The sequence below is a fragment of the Myotis nattereri genome (genome assembly GCF_964212035.1).
Source record: "Myotis nattereri genome assembly, chromosome: X".
In the NCBI taxonomy this organism is placed as follows: Eukaryota; Metazoa; Chordata; class Mammalia; order Chiroptera; family Vespertilionidae; genus Myotis; species Myotis nattereri.
The window spans coordinates 42,780,204-42,797,598 of record NC_138078.1 but is presented as its reverse complement, the minus strand read 5'-3'; the positions used below and the strand labels follow the sequence as shown (position 1 = coordinate 42,797,598).

Genomic DNA, 17,395 nt, shown 5'->3' with positions numbered 1-17,395 from the left:
CCTGTGTTCATCTCCTGACTCTACTATTTCTAATCTCTGTAACCTTGGACAAATTAATTCATCTTATTGGGCCTCAGTTTCTCCATCTGTAAAATGGGATAAAATACTCTATGTTCAGAGCAGTGGGTCCCAAGTTTTTCTGCACCTTGTAACTATCAAATACTATACTGAAGCATGATTATAATTTGATCTGAGGACATGATCTGGGCTTTGGGATCTTTAAAATTCTAATGTGCAATCAAGTTTGGAACCTCTGCCTTAAAAGGTTATTATAAGAATTTAGGCTCAAAGAATATGTAATTCACTTTTCCTTGCAAGTACTGGCCTACCAAAAGGGCTGGTGAGAGAGTGTGCCAGGTTCAAAATGTCCTGGAAGGCTTATATGAGTCTCAATTTCCTCATCTTCAAAATCAGGATAAACATATATAGGCAACAAAGTTGACATGTTTTATAAACCATAAACACTGCCTAGCAGCTTTTGTACATACATAACAACCCACCCTCACTTTATACCCCACTCTACACCACCTTTTGCAACATGGCTCAACGTAATTTATCTGACCTTCACTGGCACTTCAATAAATGAAGGTAGTAGAAGGTCAGCAAGCCTAGAGGCCTTGCTGACAAGGAGGCAAGACAGGGCTTGACCACAGGAATAGTAGTTCAGAGATAAAAACCACCCCTCAAAACAGCCCCAAAGCCCCAAAACTAAGCGAGCCCAAGAAACATTACATTGACCATGTGCAGGGTCCACCTACACTGGAAAAGTTGGCCTGGAGCTATGAAAAGGACAGGCTATTAAGCTAGACCAGCCGTGGGCAAACTACGGCCCACGGGCCGGATCCGGCCCGTTTGAAATGAATAAAACTAAAAAAAAAAAAAAAAAAAAAGACCGTACCCTTTTATGTAATGATGTTTACTTTGAATTTATATTAGTTCATACAAACACTCCATCCATGCTTTTGTTCCAGCCCTCTGGTCCAGTTTAAGAACCCATTGTGGCCCTCGAGTCAAAAAGTTTGCCCACCCCTGAGCTAGACAGTTTTGTGCTCTTGGGCAGTAATTCTACTTCACAGCCATTTGTTACTCTATAAAATGAGGATAGTCATATCCATTCCCCATAGGACTAAAGTGAGAATGAAATGAGACCAGAGATTGTGGTCTAAAGAGTGAAAATTATAGTGAAGTGTCTTATAGTCACCCACTCAGGCTAGAAAGAAACATCAAGTCACAGTGAAGTCTTCCTAAATTTTATTGGCAATGAAATAGAACATGGATTGAGCATAAACCCCTCCAAAAAAAAAAAAAAAAAAACACAACAATTTTTAAAAACCTCAAAAATACATACCCAAAAACCTGAATACAAAATCTAACTTTTCTCCCCAGCCTCCCTGGGGGTGCGTTACTGATCTTAAGGCAGCTAGATTGCCCCACAATTACAGGTTTAAATTTAGCCAATCTACGGCATATTACCAAGAAAGTGTCAATATAATTCACAGCAATGCACATAAAACTCCCCAAGATCAGGCGGAAGTAGGGAAAAGGGGGGAGGGATCAAAGCCATGGGTTCTGGGCTAAGGACACTGCATGCAGGGACAGTATGCCCCTTGTGGACTGAACTCTGGGGAGAAGGCAAAAAAAGGAGAAATAAAACCAAATGCCAAGTACTTTAAGAATGGATTGTATGACCTACAGTGACAGGTGATATCACTAATACTGAAAGCTCCTTACATTAATGTTTCTGGCAAAATATTCTTTTATAATATAGTATATGCTTCCCAGACGTGGGAGTGGTAAGGGAATTTGGCCAAAATGACTGCTCCGACCTTCAAAGGATTCACTAGCAAGACATGCAGAAATTAATATTGAGTTAGATGTCACTAGAATGTATAATAGTGGTAGAAAAAAAAAGAACACTCATGAAACAGAGAGAAGGAAGTGGCTACTCCTGAGTTGAGAGTCAGGGGTAGGACTGTGAAAGGGACCAGGCCAGAGCCCCCAATAGTTCTCTGATTTACAGCTCCAAGGGTCAGCACAACTGGTGGCAAGATCTGGGTTAGAGGTTTGTTAAACATAGGCAGGTCCCAGTCACCAGCTTGGAGGTAGGTGACAGGAAGGGGCTATTAGGCACATGATGGAGTCAAGTAAACTGGGGTTCAGGCCATGGACTTCTCTTACCACACTCAGCTTCTTCTATCCACTCACCAATTGAACCAATTGGCATCAGCATCCTGGGCTCACCATACCAAGGTCTGGATGCCCCTGAAGCAGAAGCTGTGGCCCAGGTAGCCCTGATAAGAGAAGTTGCCTGGGATACATGGCAGGGAAAATATGGAAGCCAGGTGTGAATATTTCCTCCCTCTGGCAAGTCCTAGATAGGGCTGGAGTTTTTGGGTAACCACCCCTACTGTTCTAGCAGGAAGGGATTTGAATGAGGAGGAAATCCCAAGAAGGGAGGAGGAACCCAGAATAATAAGGGATACTTGGGCCCATAGGGATAACTTGAAACAAGGGTAGGCTCCCATATGATATTGGGGAAAGGATCTTCTACCCAGCCTTGCCTGGACTGAATGGCAAATAGCCTTCTAAGATGTTAGTAAAGTCTCTTGAAGGCACTGTCTTCCCCATCTCAACCTGGGGAAAAACTGAGTCCCTGAAGTCAAGGACAAGGCTTATTGGGACTGAGTTTATAACAGGCCCAATCTGGGAGGTAGAGAGAATAACTGAACATCTTTACAGCCTCCAATCATTATAAAGCCTAAATAATTCTAGAAGGAATGGACAATTGACATCCTAGAGCATATAGCCAGGGTCCTGCCTCTTTCCCAAAACCCTGTGATGCTCCAATTCATCAAATCACAGGACCCTGAAGAGGAAGGGAGTGGTGGGAGCTAGTTTTCAACCTACTCAACACTTGACACCTACAGAACAACAGTAAAAGTAGGGAAATTTCCCAAATCAAGTGGGAAGTGCCTCTGAGCTGTAGAAGTGGTCTGTTTTAACAAGATAGATTGAATGGGACAGAGAGGGAAAAGAGTGTCCCATTGGCACCAAGGTGAGCTATTTCTCTGTCCAGGGAAATGAGTGAGGGTTGAGGGGCTCGGTTTCATTCCATGGCTACAGTGAACACTTAGCATGACTCCAGGGCTGCTCTAGTTAGTGGCTCCAGCACAGTGTGAGTTAGGCGAGAGTATAGGAGTCTGAGGGCAAAGAAGAAGGGAGGAGGGGTCCCTAGAGGCTAGGTGCCCATTACATGGACTCAAACTCATCTATGCGCTGCTTGGTGTTGCCCTGCCGGATCTGGCGCAGGGTCTTGTATTTGTCTCGGCCCAGTCGCATGTTCTCAGCATGGATCATGTCATTGGCTGTCTTCTTGGACTCATCGAGGGCATTGGCCAGCTCTGAAGTGAGGGCCTGTGAGGATGCATGGGAATGAGAGGTTAATGGATCCCTTTAATTTTACCTCCCTTTATTTAACCAGTTTTTCCCCTCTTCCCACTCCTCTCTCCCCATTGCTTCCTCCCTCTATCTTCCTCCCCCTCTCTCCTGTCTTCCTTCCTCTTCCTTGCTTTTTACACACACACACACACACACACACACACACATTTTTTAAGAGCCTTTTCTAGTCCTATTAGGATTGCAGTAGTGCGAGAATAAAAAGGAAAAACAACAACACAAACTTATGGGACCAATTGCAATTGATGACAAATATTCCCTGAGAGTAGAACAATGTACCAAAGATTCAGGTAGAAATTGTGTCAGTTAAGTACTTCTTCAATATAAGAGGTAAACAGAGTATAGGTGGAGGGTTAGGAGAAACAAGAGGCCACTCAGGGTCTGATTAATAAATAAAGAGGTGGCCCTGGCTGGCAGCTCAGCCTGTGCACTGGAAGGTCATGGGTTTGGTTCCTGGTCAAGTGTATGTACCTGGGTTGCAGGTGTTCAATCCCCAACCCAGGTCAGGCTGCATGTGGAAGACAACCAATTGATGTTTCTCTCCCTCTCCCGTCTCCCTTCTTTTTTTTTTATCCTCACCAGAGGACATTTTTTTTTCATTGATTTTTTTTTTAAGAGAGAGTGGAAAGGGATAAAGAGAGAGAAACATCAATGTGAGAGAGACACATCAACTGATTGTCTCCTACACCTGACCAGGGACAGGGATTGAACAGCAACCCAGGTACATGCCCTTGACTGGGAATCAAACCTGCTCTAACCACTAAGCAACTGGCCAAGGCCCCCCTTCCCGTCCATTCTCTCTAGAAATCAATGGAAAAAATATCCTCACTCCTCAGGTGAGGATTATAAATAAATAAACAAACAAACAAACAAGAGGTACCTCTCATTGAGGCCCTTACTTGGGAAAGGCTCAGGCTCCCATACATCCTTGAGACAGGCTGCTCCACCTACCCCAACCCTCCCTGCCATGAAGATCTAGGGAAGACCATGGGCTACTAAATCAATGCACAGTCTCCTTGACTCTTTGGCCCTGCCTAGATACCTTCAGGTGCTTCTGCACACGCTCATTCTTCTCTGCTTCAGTGGTACGTTCCTCCTCACTGCGGTCCTTGGCCATGGCGTCAGCTCGCAGGTCAGCACTGGCTTCTGCCCCATTCTCATCCTGCTCATCCTGATCATTTTCGGCAGGCTCTGCCACATGAGGAGTACTCATGGCAGTCTTCAGCTCGGCGCGGGTCTTCTCCAAGTCTTCTTGTACCATCTGAGCCTGTACAATAACAGAGGGAGAGATGGACAAGCAATCAGAACAAGCTAACTCACAGAATCCTATGCATGCCTAGAATGGCCCAGCAGAAGACAAGCATCAGGTAGACCAAGTCATTTCGTCTGCTTAATCCTTAGTTTCCTAAACTATATAATAGGAGCTATTGTACCAATTTCCCTAGAGCATTGAAAAATTTTGGGAAGTTGAGAAAGCCTTGAGCTCCTTCTCCCATAATACCTGCTGTCAAGGAAGGCTTGAAATGGGAAGGAACCCAAACCTAAGGAATCTATGGAACTGGAATCTATGCATGTAGTACCCCTTCCCACAATGCTTTGCTCTGGGCACTCTGTCTTACCTTCTGCTGCCATTCTACAGCCTCACTTTCTTTCTTCTGTCGGGCCATCTCCAGCTGGGAGATCCGAGCTGTCAACTCTGCCATTTCCAAGGCCTATGGATAAATTGGAAGCTTGTGAGAGCTCAGCTTTCTGGTCCTCAGGGCCCAGGTCCCTTCAACCCCAGTTCTCCTGGGGAATCAATGGGGACCCTGCTGCTCCCCCTGGACTTGCTTGCTGTCCTGGAGGTTTATTTTAACACTCATTCTCCAGGAATCCCAGAAGACCACTCCTATTCTCAATCTACTATAGCATTCTAATAACTTCAAATCATTTCATTATAAATCAGAGTTCCCAACTTAGAGTACAGACCCCCTGAAAACAAATAGCATATCATCTGTCTCTTCCTCACCTTTCCAGCTCTCCCTCCCTTCTCATCCCTCAGACCTCCCCCTCTCAGTATTACCCACAGTGCATTAGAGATCATTGTGTCACTGCCTGAAGTGGCAGACCCTTTCTTGTTATCCTAGAATGCTTAGGGTTCCACTAAGACTCTTCCTAGGTCAAGTATAGGAAAGACACTCAAATATCACAAGGTAATCTGAATAAGGGGAAAAGCTTATGCATAACCTCACACCTTGAGCAAATCTAGAGAAAGCTTCCCCCTGAGAATTAGGTCTTAGTTTCCTGCATTCCCACTGCAAATAGCACAGTGAACAACATATACAAGGAATTTGGGTCACAGATTGCTAACTTCTGAGTCACAGAACCCTGAAAATTATTAGTAAAGTATTGATGCTCACCTTCCCCTCCTGAAAAAAAATGTATAGGCACATATGATTTTAGGGAGCAGACCCTTCAGAGAGGCCAAAAATGGTTCTCATTGTTAATCACACTGTATGACCTTTGGGAAGTCTCCTAAACCTCTCTGAGCCCTAATTTCCTTATCTGGACATATATTCCAACATGGGTTAATGCCATGGAGATTTCTGGAAGAGGAGTAAGAAAATAAGAGGGAGCCCTAACCAGTTTGGCTCAGTGGATAGAGCATTGGCCTGCGGACTGTGCCTTGGTTGCGGGCACAACCCCAGTAGGGGGTGTGCAGGAGGCAGCTGATTGCTGTTTTTCTCTCATCGATGTTTCTGGCTCTCTATCCCTCTCCCTCTCTGTAAAAAAATCAATAAAATATATTTTTTTTAAAAAAAAAGAAAAGAAGAGGGAGCCCTAGCCGGTTTGGCTTAGTGGATAGAGCATCAGTCTGTGGAGTGAAGGGTCCTGGGTTCGATTCTAGTCAAGGGCACATGCCTAGGTTGCGGGCTCGGTCCCCAGTGGGGGACGTGCAGGAGGCAGCCAATCAATGATTCCCTCTCATATTTGATATTTCTATCTCTCTCTTCCTCTCCCTTCCTCTCTGAAATCAATAAAAAAATATTTTAAAAAAAAGGAAAAAGGGAAAGTTGTAACACACATTAGGTAGTCAAGTGGGAATCCCTTCTTCTTCCTCTCTTTCCTTTGTCAATTCATCAGCTCAGATCCCCAAGGGCTAAGAAAATAGAATAAAAGTAAGGATTAGTTAGGGAAGACTGCTTGCAAAGGTTTCTGGTCCACACCAGTGACTTAGCTTGCTTCTGAATTAACTATTTGCTTGAGGCCCTGCTGGAAAGAGCCCTACAGGCAGATGTAAATGTGAATAGGTAGTCAGAGAGGTAAGAAAACTCAGGTCCTTCAATCCCAGCCCATTTTTTAGTTTTACCAGTTGCTCCTGGGTCTTCTTCTGGTCTCGAGAAGCCTGCAGCAGAGCCAGCTTGGCCTCTTCAGCATCTTGACGCTCTTTGGCCAGTTTTTCAGCCTCACTCTGGGCACGTTTCCGCTCCTGTTCAAGTTCCAGAGCCCTACGGGTCTGTTCTTCCAGTTCTTGGAAGAGAAAATGGGGGAAAGGAGGTGAAGAGTGCAGAGATGAGAGACACCTAGCTTCTTTCTTAGAAATGTTTCATACCAGGGTACAGCTGGCAGAAAGTTCTGGATACTCTTTTCCTATCCCATACTTTATCTATTCTGTAGCCATATGTGGATTATGTGGCCTGAATCTGCAGCTCAGGCAGAAGGGTCTCCAGCTCATAGAGTTAGGCTCTGGAAAAACCTACTCTCCAAGGTGACACCAAGTCTTACCTTGCTGAGCCTTCTTAGTCTGTTCCTCAATCTGCTTCAGCTTCTCCATCAGTTCCTCCTTCTCTCGTTCAATCTTTTCCTTCTCCTTTTCTGCCATCTCACGCTTCTTCTTCTCATTTTCCAGCAGAGCACTAGGAAAGGAGAAAGAAGGGATTAAACAGGATAGCAAGGTCACAAGGATGCATTGGGATCCCCAAGGTTCCCAGGCCTTGGACCCTCAGTCCCCACCCATTTAACTGGGGATTGAACCTACAACCTGGGGCTGTGCCCTTGACCAGAATCAAACTTGTGACCCTTCAGTCCACAGGTTGAGGCTCTATCCACTGAGACAAACCGGCTAGGGCAGCCGTGGGCAAACTACGGCCCGCGGGCCAGATCCGGCCCGTTTGAAATGAATAAAACGAAGAAAAAAAAAAAAGACCGTACCCTTTTATGTAATGATGTTTACTTTGAATTTATATTAGTTCACACAAACACTCCATCCATGCTTTTGTTCCGGCCCTCCGGTCCAGTTTAAGAACCCATTGTGGCCCTCGAGTCAAAAAGTTTGCCCACCCCTGGCTAGGGAGTCAGCAATTTTTTAAAGAATAAATGTGAACCTTGGTGTTTAACTTCTCATACATGGTGTCATTTTCCAGCCTACTGGATTAGAAGCCTCCTGAAGTTCCAAGCTCTTTTTTCATGAAATGTATAGGAAGTAGAGAAACTGGAACTCACATACATTGCTGGTGGGAATGTAAAATGGTTCACCTATGATCTTAATTTTTAAATAACTTAATAAGGTGATATTAACATAAAATAAAATTAACCATTTAAAAGCAAACAATTCTGTGTCATTTAGTACTTTTATAATGGTATATAATTACTACCTCTATCTAGTTCCAAAATATTTTCATCACCCCAAAGTGAAAACCCACACCTATTAAGTAGTTTTTCCCCATTTCCTCTCCCCAAGACCCTGAACACCACCTGCATTCTGTGTCTATAGATTTAATTATTTTGGATATTTCATATAAATTGAATCATACAAAATGTGACTTTTTGTGTCTGGTTTCTTCCACCTAGCATGGTTTAGAGGTTCATCTATATTTATAGTTTCTATCAGTACTTCATGCCTTTTTATGGCTGAATTATATTCCATTGTATGGGTATATAATTTATTCATTCATCCACTGATAGACATTTGGGCTGTTTTCTCCTTATGGCTAGTGTAAATAATACTACTATGAACATGTGTACATATTGTTGTTTGAAAACCTGTTTTGTATTCTTTTGAATAGGAGTGGAATTATGGGATTATATAGACATTCTATGTTTAACTTATTGAGAAATCACCAAATCTTTTTTCATATCAGCTGAACCATTTTACATTCCCACCAGCAATGTATATGAGTTCCAATTTCTCTACTTCCGTGCCAGCAGCTATTATCTTCTGTTTTTATTATATCCATATTAGTGAGTATGAAGTGGTACCTCACTGTGGTTTTGATTTACGATTCCCTAATGATTAAAGATGTTTTCATGTGCCTGTTGGCCATTTTCATATCTTCATTGGAGAAATGATTACCTAGAATCTCAAGATGCAGATTCTGAATCAATAGGTATGGGATAAAGTCTCAGATTCTACCTTTCTAACAAGTTCCCAAGTTGATGCTGATGGTGCCTCTACCAAATTCCGCTCAAAAAACCCCTATATAGTCTAGGTTTAAATGTGTATAGAGCCTTCTGCTATTGTCACTTTACTGATCAGATAGCCTGAAACAACCCAGAGTTTGCCTAGAAGAGCAATGGCATGAGGATCATAGATAATGGGGGACTATGAAATGACTCTCCTTCCTATGAGCCTCTGAAATCCTAATTCTGATGCCTGCTTCTTGGAGGGGGTGTCATCATTGTACAATAGAGTGTGCTCTCGTTCTCTCTCTCTCTCTCTCTCTCTCTCTCTCTCTCTCTCTCTCTCTGCCCTCCTCCAGTTCCAGGATGACTTCATGTCTGTCCTGCTTTTAGCAGACTAGACTTGGCAATTTAGATAGGTTTCTTTGGCCTGGTCCTGGTCCCACTCCATCTCCACATCACTTACCGCTCCATCTGCTTCTGGTGCTTCTCCTCCCGGGCCTGTGCCTTCATCTGCTGCACCTCAATGGTGTCTGGCTTGCGACGGCGCATGTACAGCTCATGGTTCCCCATGCACAGGGCCAAGATCCGTTTATTAATCCGCAGCCGGGGAGCATAGAAGACAAAGTCCTGGTGGGAAACCAGAAATTAGAAAAAGTTTGGAGGGATAGATAAAGGTGAACTTCTCTAAGTCCAAAAGCACTGGAAAGATAATTAACTAAATGTTACATTACATATGATGATGCTAATTATCAGAATGGTGAAATTACTTGCCCAGGGTCAAAAGGCAGTTTAGTGGCAGACCCAGAACTACAACCCAGGCTTGACTCTGAAATCAGTGCTCTTTGAACTAAGCACAATTTCTTTCAAACTATACATCCTAAAATACCCTCAATCTAGTTGTAAGTCAGGAATTGATTTTATCTTCTAATTTAGGGATCCTTCTTGGTCTCAGAGGCCTCTCTTTGAGGCCCAATAATCCCTTCAAAATACACTGATGAGTGTAGTAATGTATGGGTGGCTGGACTGTTTACAGTTGTGAGTACACAAAACAAAGAGTTTATTCTTGAATTGTTATGAATTATTGTATTATTTTTCATAGGAACAACTGTAAACCTACTTTTGCCACCTATATATCAACAGTTTCCACTTTCTGGGGCCTAGAGGCTTTAAAAGATAAGATAGGCTATACTCTTTGTTTCCACCCAGAGCCCCGGGGCAGCAGAAGACAGTGTCTAAGAGGCAGCACTTAGACTGCCTGTGGCTCTCCCTCACCCATGTTTCTCCTGCAACATAGGCAGCAGGATGGCACAAGGCACAGAATGCCTCCTAACCATTTCTTGGCATCAACATCCCTTTCCATCACCAACCTCCTTTTGTGCCTCCTGTACACACACACACACACATACACACACACACACACACACACACCCCAGAAAGGGAGAGGGAAACTATAATTACATGATTACTTCTAGCATTATCCCTTGGCAAGTACGTGTCTTGGCCAGTTGGAGGAATCACTTACCGGGGCTTTTTTGTCAATGGGCTTAATGACAAATTTCTTGTCATTGAAAGAGATGTTCCTGATTTCACTCCAAGGGAAGCCTATCTTGGGAGTCAGTCTGTAGAAATGGAGACCAAGAACATCAGGACAAGGGCAAAACAAGAAGGACATAGAGGGTTGGTGCCTTGCCAACTTCTCCTTTCAGGAGGTAGGTTCATTGCCTGCTCAGCCAATGTCATGACATGCCACCAGGTCAGTTTGTCAGCACTGAGGCTGCACAAAGGACCTCCCAATACTACAACCAACACATTACTCTTTGTCCCAATCTCTCATATTTGTTTTATTATATGTGTTGTGTGGCATGGACCTTGTAATAGAATCCCCACTCCTATTTAACTGGGACTCTTCCATCCAGGTTGTAAAAGTTGGGGAGAAAGTAAATAATGAGATCCAAGATTCAGAAGTTACGTGGAACAATAATCTATTGATCTCCATCCTCAACAAGAACAGACCACAGGAGAAAAAATAAGCAAATAAGACAAGGTTGTAGCGAGAGAGTTTATAGGCCAAAAGGCACTTACTCATTATATAGGGATTAGATTAATTATAAATCCTGACAAAGTAGGTTCTAGGCCAGTGTTGTCCAACAGAAATATAATAAGAGCCATAGGTTCTGGTAGCCACTTAAAAATCGGTAAAAATAAACCGGTGAAATTAACTGTTATAACAGTTAATTTAACTCAGTATATCCAAAATACTATCATTTACAAATGCAAAGCAATATTTCAAAAAATATTAATGAGACATTTTACATTCTGTTTTTTATACTAAGTCTTCAAAGTTTGGTGTGTAGTTTATATTTACAGCACATCTCAATTCAGAGTAGTCACATTTCAAATGCTCAGTAGCCACATGTAGTCACAGTGAATAGTGCAAGTCTAGTCAATGCAAGATTTAAAGGCCTGAGGGAGGTTATGCAATTATCTGGGCTGGTCTAAACTAGGTAGAAAAAGAACTATCCAGGTGGGCCCTAGAAGGTACAGTCTTACTCTCTGGTGAGCTCTAAATGCCAGAGTGGTCCAAATAATCTAAGAGACTTCTGAGATATACCTGTCATTCTGCTCATAGATGTTGAGACCCAGAGCATCCACTCCCAGCCACAGCTCTGAGCCTTTCTTGTTTTTGATGCTGAAGTAGTTCACACCATACATCTCCAGGTCCTGAGCAATCTTCAGATACTCCAGGACAGCATCCTCCCTAAACAACAGAGTGGGAGGTTACAGAGGGAAGCCTGTGAATCAGGCCTAGGGAGAGAGAAAGCCTATCTGCTCTGCATTTTTGACAAGTATCTTGCCAATAGGGATGCAAAAGGGGATGGAAGGTTAGCAGATGATGGTAAACAGAACACAACATGAAGCCTGAGGTCTGAAGTTCCCAAGGGGAAATAATGATAGGCTGAACCTTGCATGTTAGCTGCCATAGAATCTTCTTTTACAGGCATGTTCTCAGGAGAGCCCAGATGGAATGCTGATGGCAAAACAACAAGATTTGTTCCTCAACTAGAGAGCCTCCAAGTGGTTTGCCATGAAAGAGCTCATTCCCTGTTTCTTTTTTGGGGAGGAGCCCCTAGTGGCCCACATGCTCCCTAAGGACCCCAGGGGCCCCTCCATTTCTTTATGGTCAAAACTATTTGGGCTATCAGTTGCTATCATTCACAAAATAATATAACTTTATACTATAGCTTTATACTGGTTCTGATTAGCCTTCTATATATTTCTAAATTACCCTGTACACTGCATTTCTCTCTTTCAATCTCTCTCTCCCCAACAGCCTCCAGTGTTCCCCCAGTTTTCTGCCTCTTATGCCCCCAGAGCCATTCTCCCTGCAGGGGCAGTGGAAGCTCACAGTTGCTAGGTCAGGCTTACCTGAGCATGCCCCGATGCTCCTCATGCCACACCTGGATCCGTTCCTCCCACTGGTCCTTGTTGAGCTTGTGTTGCTCCAGGACCCTGGAAAGAAAATGGGTATTGAGTAGTTTAAAGCACAAAGCCCAAATTACAGGTGTTAAGGAACGCCCACTTATCTCTCCAAGGGTTTAATGTAAAGGGGTTGTAGAGTCAGCCCACTGAGGTCACACTGAAAGGAGACTGAAATTACAGCAGGAGGTATTAATTAGACATAAGGAACTGCCTGAGAGGTAGAAAAGATACGAGAATGAGGGACTAAGAAAAACAATTCGAACGCTTTCCTTCATACCTTTAACAGAAAATCCAATAATGTGCTGTGTTCCCCAAGCAGAGCAGTAATGTATCAAGAATCTGTGCTGGTTTGTGGGGCTTAAAGTAGGGATGGGCCTCACAGAGGCCTGCACACTCTCTTCTAGATCCTTGTGGAACCAGTAGTGTGTTTGTGAGAATATTGCTCAGGGATTTGATCACAGCCTGTGGCTTTAGAACAGAGAACTAAGCTCAAATGGCTTTGAAAAAAACTAACAGGCTCAACCTCTCAAATCTACTAGATCATAAACAAGGTTTGTTTCAAACACCATTTCAGACATCATGGCAGCGACTCATGGAGTCGCTGGGCACACAGGTGTAGTCCCAGGGCACAAGCAATATCCCTAATACCTTCAGGTAAGTTGTACATATGCCACAGTTCCAATGTGGTGGAGGCTCCCAGAATGAAGCAGAATTTTTACTTCCAATCCCAAAAAGCCTATGAAAATGGTAATTGAATACAGTGGGGGGAAATCCAGGGTTAAATATTCAAGAGACTAGGATTCTAGGTCCAGCTCTGCCTCAAATGAGTTGTGAGATATTGAGCAAGTCAGAGCAAGTACCTCTGCACCTGTTTCCTTAACCAGGAAATAAGGATAATGCCTAACTTATTTTGTATATTGTTGTGATGCTAAAACAAACATAATGAATTTTTAGATCATTCAACTGTGAAGTTTACAAAAGCAAAAAGCTCTGGACACTGATTATCAATATTAAAGGACTGCTTGAGCTACCATATCCCTGGCTTGCATAGTTCTCTCTCTCCCCCTATGAACCTGATATAAGAGGTCTAAATCAGTGAAAAGGATTGAGAAAAATGGAACCAAGGACAATAGAAAATCAATCCATCTCTGGTTCTCAATAAAAGAACCAGTTTCCAGGGTAATGAAGTTCTGTAATCAGGCAAATGGAATTGGGGGAGCTTTTTATTTTGCGAGCCCAAGAAATAACAACAGGGCATGGTGCTATAAGCAAATGTCTCTCTCTGACTACCATAATGTCATGGTCTTCAGACAGACCCTAGGTGGGAGGAACAGATCTGACAACCCCTGTGTAATAGGAATTGGTCAGCCTTAGGCCACAGGCCCTCTGGCCAGGGCAGATAGCCAGTCACAACCTTACCTCTGTGGAAGCAACTTGTCCCCTGCCAAGTAACCAGACTTGTGAACTTCCTTATTGAAGTCACCATACTTGGATTGGACAGCATAGGAGGCCAGCAGCACGGCAGTCTCAGGTGGGCAGTAAATATCATCATTGAGAATGCCCTCCTTTACTTGCAGGAAGAACAGGCGCTGTGTGATATCCTGGATCAATTCTTCAGATACATCCTCAGGGTAGAATTTGGCCCGGAACTTGAAGAGCAGGGGGCTTTCCTTCCGCACATCCTGGGCAGTCACCTGGGAGCAGCAAGGAGTTACGGGTTCTCAAAAAAAATAGACTAGAGTGGCTTTAGGGTGGGGAGAAGACACTGAAAGGTCATAAATTTGGGTAATCCCAAAGAGCCAGAGGGAAACTCTCCTGGTAATTCAGAAAAGAGACACATTATTTTCATTGGGGAAACAATCCCATGTCCACAATTGCTTTCTGATGAGGATTTGTACCTGAAATAAAGATGGTCAAGGGGGGGGATAGAGCGGTCTGGAGGGGGTCAATGGGGGGAAAGGGGGGCATATGTAATACTTTCAACAATAAAGAATTATTTTTTTAAAAAGATGGTCATAAGTCCCAAAGCCACCATCATCTGACAATATATCCAACTGCATGCAAATTCTAAAAGGATACCTAAGAAAGCACCTCTTTTAAGGCTCCCCCAACTCCATAAATTAGCAAACGAAAGACCAGGATACATGACTAAGGCCTGGGAATTGGCTAGGTAAGAGAACAAATTAGGTTGCCTTTTAAAGCCTGAAATTGGCTCCCAAGGATTCTACAATTGTCCAACAAAAGTCTCCACTCTTTGGGAAAACAAAACACTGCTAGCCAAAAGTTGAGGCACCTACCTCCTAGATACAATCAGACAAACAATTCACAGGACAGAATGTAGACCTCCAAAGACAAAGACAGACTGTTTGAGGATACTGAGTTGAATAATTGCCACGTTCCTGCAGAGATGCTACTTAGAGGTAGAGAGCAGATCATCCCATTTGGAGATCAACTGAGATAGAAAATGAAGAAAGCACATCTATATGGAGTTAAGGCATCAGTTGACAGGTTTGAAAAGAGACAAGATAGGTTATGAGACCTTTGAGATTCCAGTTCAAGAGTATATGACTCTCTTTTTAACAAATTCCTAAACCCCTTGACTTTGAAAACAAAAATGGATACCAATCTCCTCTTGAGGAACCGCTATGGTTAAGGTCTAAAAACAAGTCAAAATTCAAGACAGAGCTTCCAGTAGGAAGGGAAAGATACCTTCCTCCTTGGACCCTGGCCATTCTTGCTATGAGAAATTATAGTGAAAGCAGAACAAGATTACCTTAGCTAAATCTTCTTTCTGCCCTTATTCTGATCCTGTGGTCAACAGACTTCCCAGTGGAAAACACAGACCTAGGTGTCCTGGATTTGCCAGCTAGCACATGTTACCCCCCCCTGAGCAAGATCTGGAAAGGAATGAATTCCAAACCCAAGAGTGGGGTAAGCAGTTACCTTCTTATTGAGTTTCAGCCAAGTGGAGAAACCCTTAGTGTCCTGGTATTGCAGACCAAAGAACCAAACTTCCCTCAGGCCAATAGTTTTCACCACCTGGAAGAGAAAACAAAACAACCACCGATTGAATGCCTAGCCTGTACCAGACACAGAGGACACAAAAATGGAGCTCATTTGGTCCCTAACCTTAGAGAACATAAGGTGCCCAGGGTCTGGAAAGAAAATACACTTGAGCAACAGTCAAGAAGTGAGGTTAGCATCTCTTTGCCCAAAGTACTTCGGAGGTAGGGAATGGATCTATTATGAGTACTACCACACCCCAATAACTTTATATATATTATCCCTTTAATTTTCCCAAGAGCCCTCTGATAAGATTATAATTAGGCCCATTTTACAAATAGTGAAAGTAAAGTTCAGAAAAGTAAAGGTTCGGTTAGTCAGTAGCAGAGTCAGATGTTTGACTCCAAACCTATTCAAATCTAGTGCTTTCTGTTACTTCCCTCCCTCTATTATGCCATGCAGCTTTCCACTCCCAAAATGGATTAAAAACTGAAGGTAGAGATTGTTGGCTTAACTCCTGCATCTTGTTCCCAAGTTGCTCTTTTATCATTAGCAACTAGAAATAACGCCCACACCCTTCAGACTGAGTCCCATTTACAGTGCCCTAAGAAAGAACACCTGAGGAGACAAAGCAGGGACTGTGATATCTATACACCCAAAAGTTGTGCTGTGTCTGGGGGCTGAGATGCTTCTTTCCAGCCCTGATTAGAGCCCAGCCATGATTTACATTACCACTCACACAGTTTAAGAGTGGGACTGAGGGTGGAAACAGGGTGAGTACCTCAATATAATAGCTGAGGAACACCCTGATGTTCTGGGCCTCTGGGCTGAGCAGTGGGAAGGAAAGGGAAGTCAGCCAGGAGAATACATGTGAGATCTATTTTCAAGTCCCTGATATTAGCATGTTAATGGTTCTGGCAGGCAGCTGCACACCAGCATGCCTATCACTGGGGGTGAAGGCAATGAAGCTGAGCCACATCCTAATGAGGTCTTGCTGGCATCCGGCAGTTTTCTTTATTTTTTTTAATTTTTTTTATTTTTGGCAAGGACAGGGGAAGGGTTGAAAGCAGTAGAGGTGGAAGGGTGAGATGAAAAAACTTACTTGGAGATACAAACAGGGAACAAGGACACAGTGTTGCTGATGTTCTTCCCTATGAATAAATCACTATTTCCCCCTCAAAACACACACATACACCTCCACTGTATCCACAAAGTTTCTACTATGCCTCCAAATCCAGGTCCCCCAGTCACTCTCAGATCTTACAATCTACAGCTTCAGAGGCCCCAAGGAAAAAGTAGCTCATATGTATTAAGTACCTATTATGTGCCACTTAAAAACCCTGCAATAGCTATTATCTCCATTTTATAAATGAGGAAGCTAAGATTTAGAGGCAATCTTTCTAAAACCGTAGAGCCTAGACTAGAATCCTGATGTGTATGACTCTAAAACCTATACCATTCTTCTCTACTATGCTTTCTCTTTTAAATATGTGTGTGCGTGTGTGTGTGTGTATATATATATATATATATATATATATATATATATATATATATATTATTGATTTTAGAGAGGAAGGGAGAGGGAGAGATATATAGAAACATCAATGATGAGAAAGAATCATTGATCGGCTGCCTTCTACACTCCCCCTACTGGGGATCCAACCCGAAACCTGGGCATGTGCTCAGACAGGGAATGGAACCTTGACCTCCTGGTTCATAGGTTGACACTCAACCACTGAACAACACCTCCTAGCTCTACTATGCTTTCTCTTAATGCCAAAGGCTCATAGGAACTTAGGAGCCCTAGGGTTCTCAAGTGACTGCTTTATCTCTCTTTTAGTCCATATATCCCAGCCAGATAATGAAATTTGACCACCTCTGTGTATAGATATGATTTCTGGCTTTCCCACCAGGCTCAGTCAACAACCACTTTGGAGAAAAGCCACATTCCCATGTCATCAACCTTCACTGTTCACTGGGGCAGTGAAAGTTGATGATCTTACCTTTCGTATCTTAAATCAGATGTCAGAAAACCTGAAAATCTCACTTGTGTCTCCACTTTGCTGTGTGATCT

General features: G+C 43.2%; 1 protein-coding gene across 1 annotated transcript in view; it reads right to left on the bottom strand.

Moving 5' to 3' along the window:
* Positions 1 to 1,234: 1,234 nt before the first annotated feature.
* Positions 1,235 to 17,395, bottom strand: part of MSN (moesin) — an 88,900-nt gene continuing 72,739 nt past the window's right edge. Inside the window, exons 3-13 of the mRNA XM_081115217.1 lie at positions 15,262 to 15,357; positions 13,738 to 14,012; positions 12,265 to 12,348; positions 11,450 to 11,596; positions 10,361 to 10,457; positions 9,302 to 9,465; positions 7,222 to 7,352; positions 6,806 to 6,966; positions 5,076 to 5,168; positions 4,499 to 4,723; positions 1,235 to 3,414 (exon numbers count right to left, since the gene is read on the bottom strand). Of these exons, the coding sequence (XP_080971343.1) occupies positions 3,250 to 3,414; positions 4,499 to 4,723; positions 5,076 to 5,168; positions 6,806 to 6,966; positions 7,222 to 7,352; positions 9,302 to 9,465; positions 10,361 to 10,457; positions 11,450 to 11,596; positions 12,265 to 12,348; positions 13,738 to 14,012; positions 15,262 to 15,357 (1,638 nt within the window). The 3' untranslated portion in view covers positions 1,235 to 3,249. The remainder of the gene's footprint in view (positions 3,415 to 4,498; positions 4,724 to 5,075; positions 5,169 to 6,805; positions 6,967 to 7,221; positions 7,353 to 9,301; positions 9,466 to 10,360; positions 10,458 to 11,449; positions 11,597 to 12,264; positions 12,349 to 13,737; positions 14,013 to 15,261; positions 15,358 to 17,395) is intronic.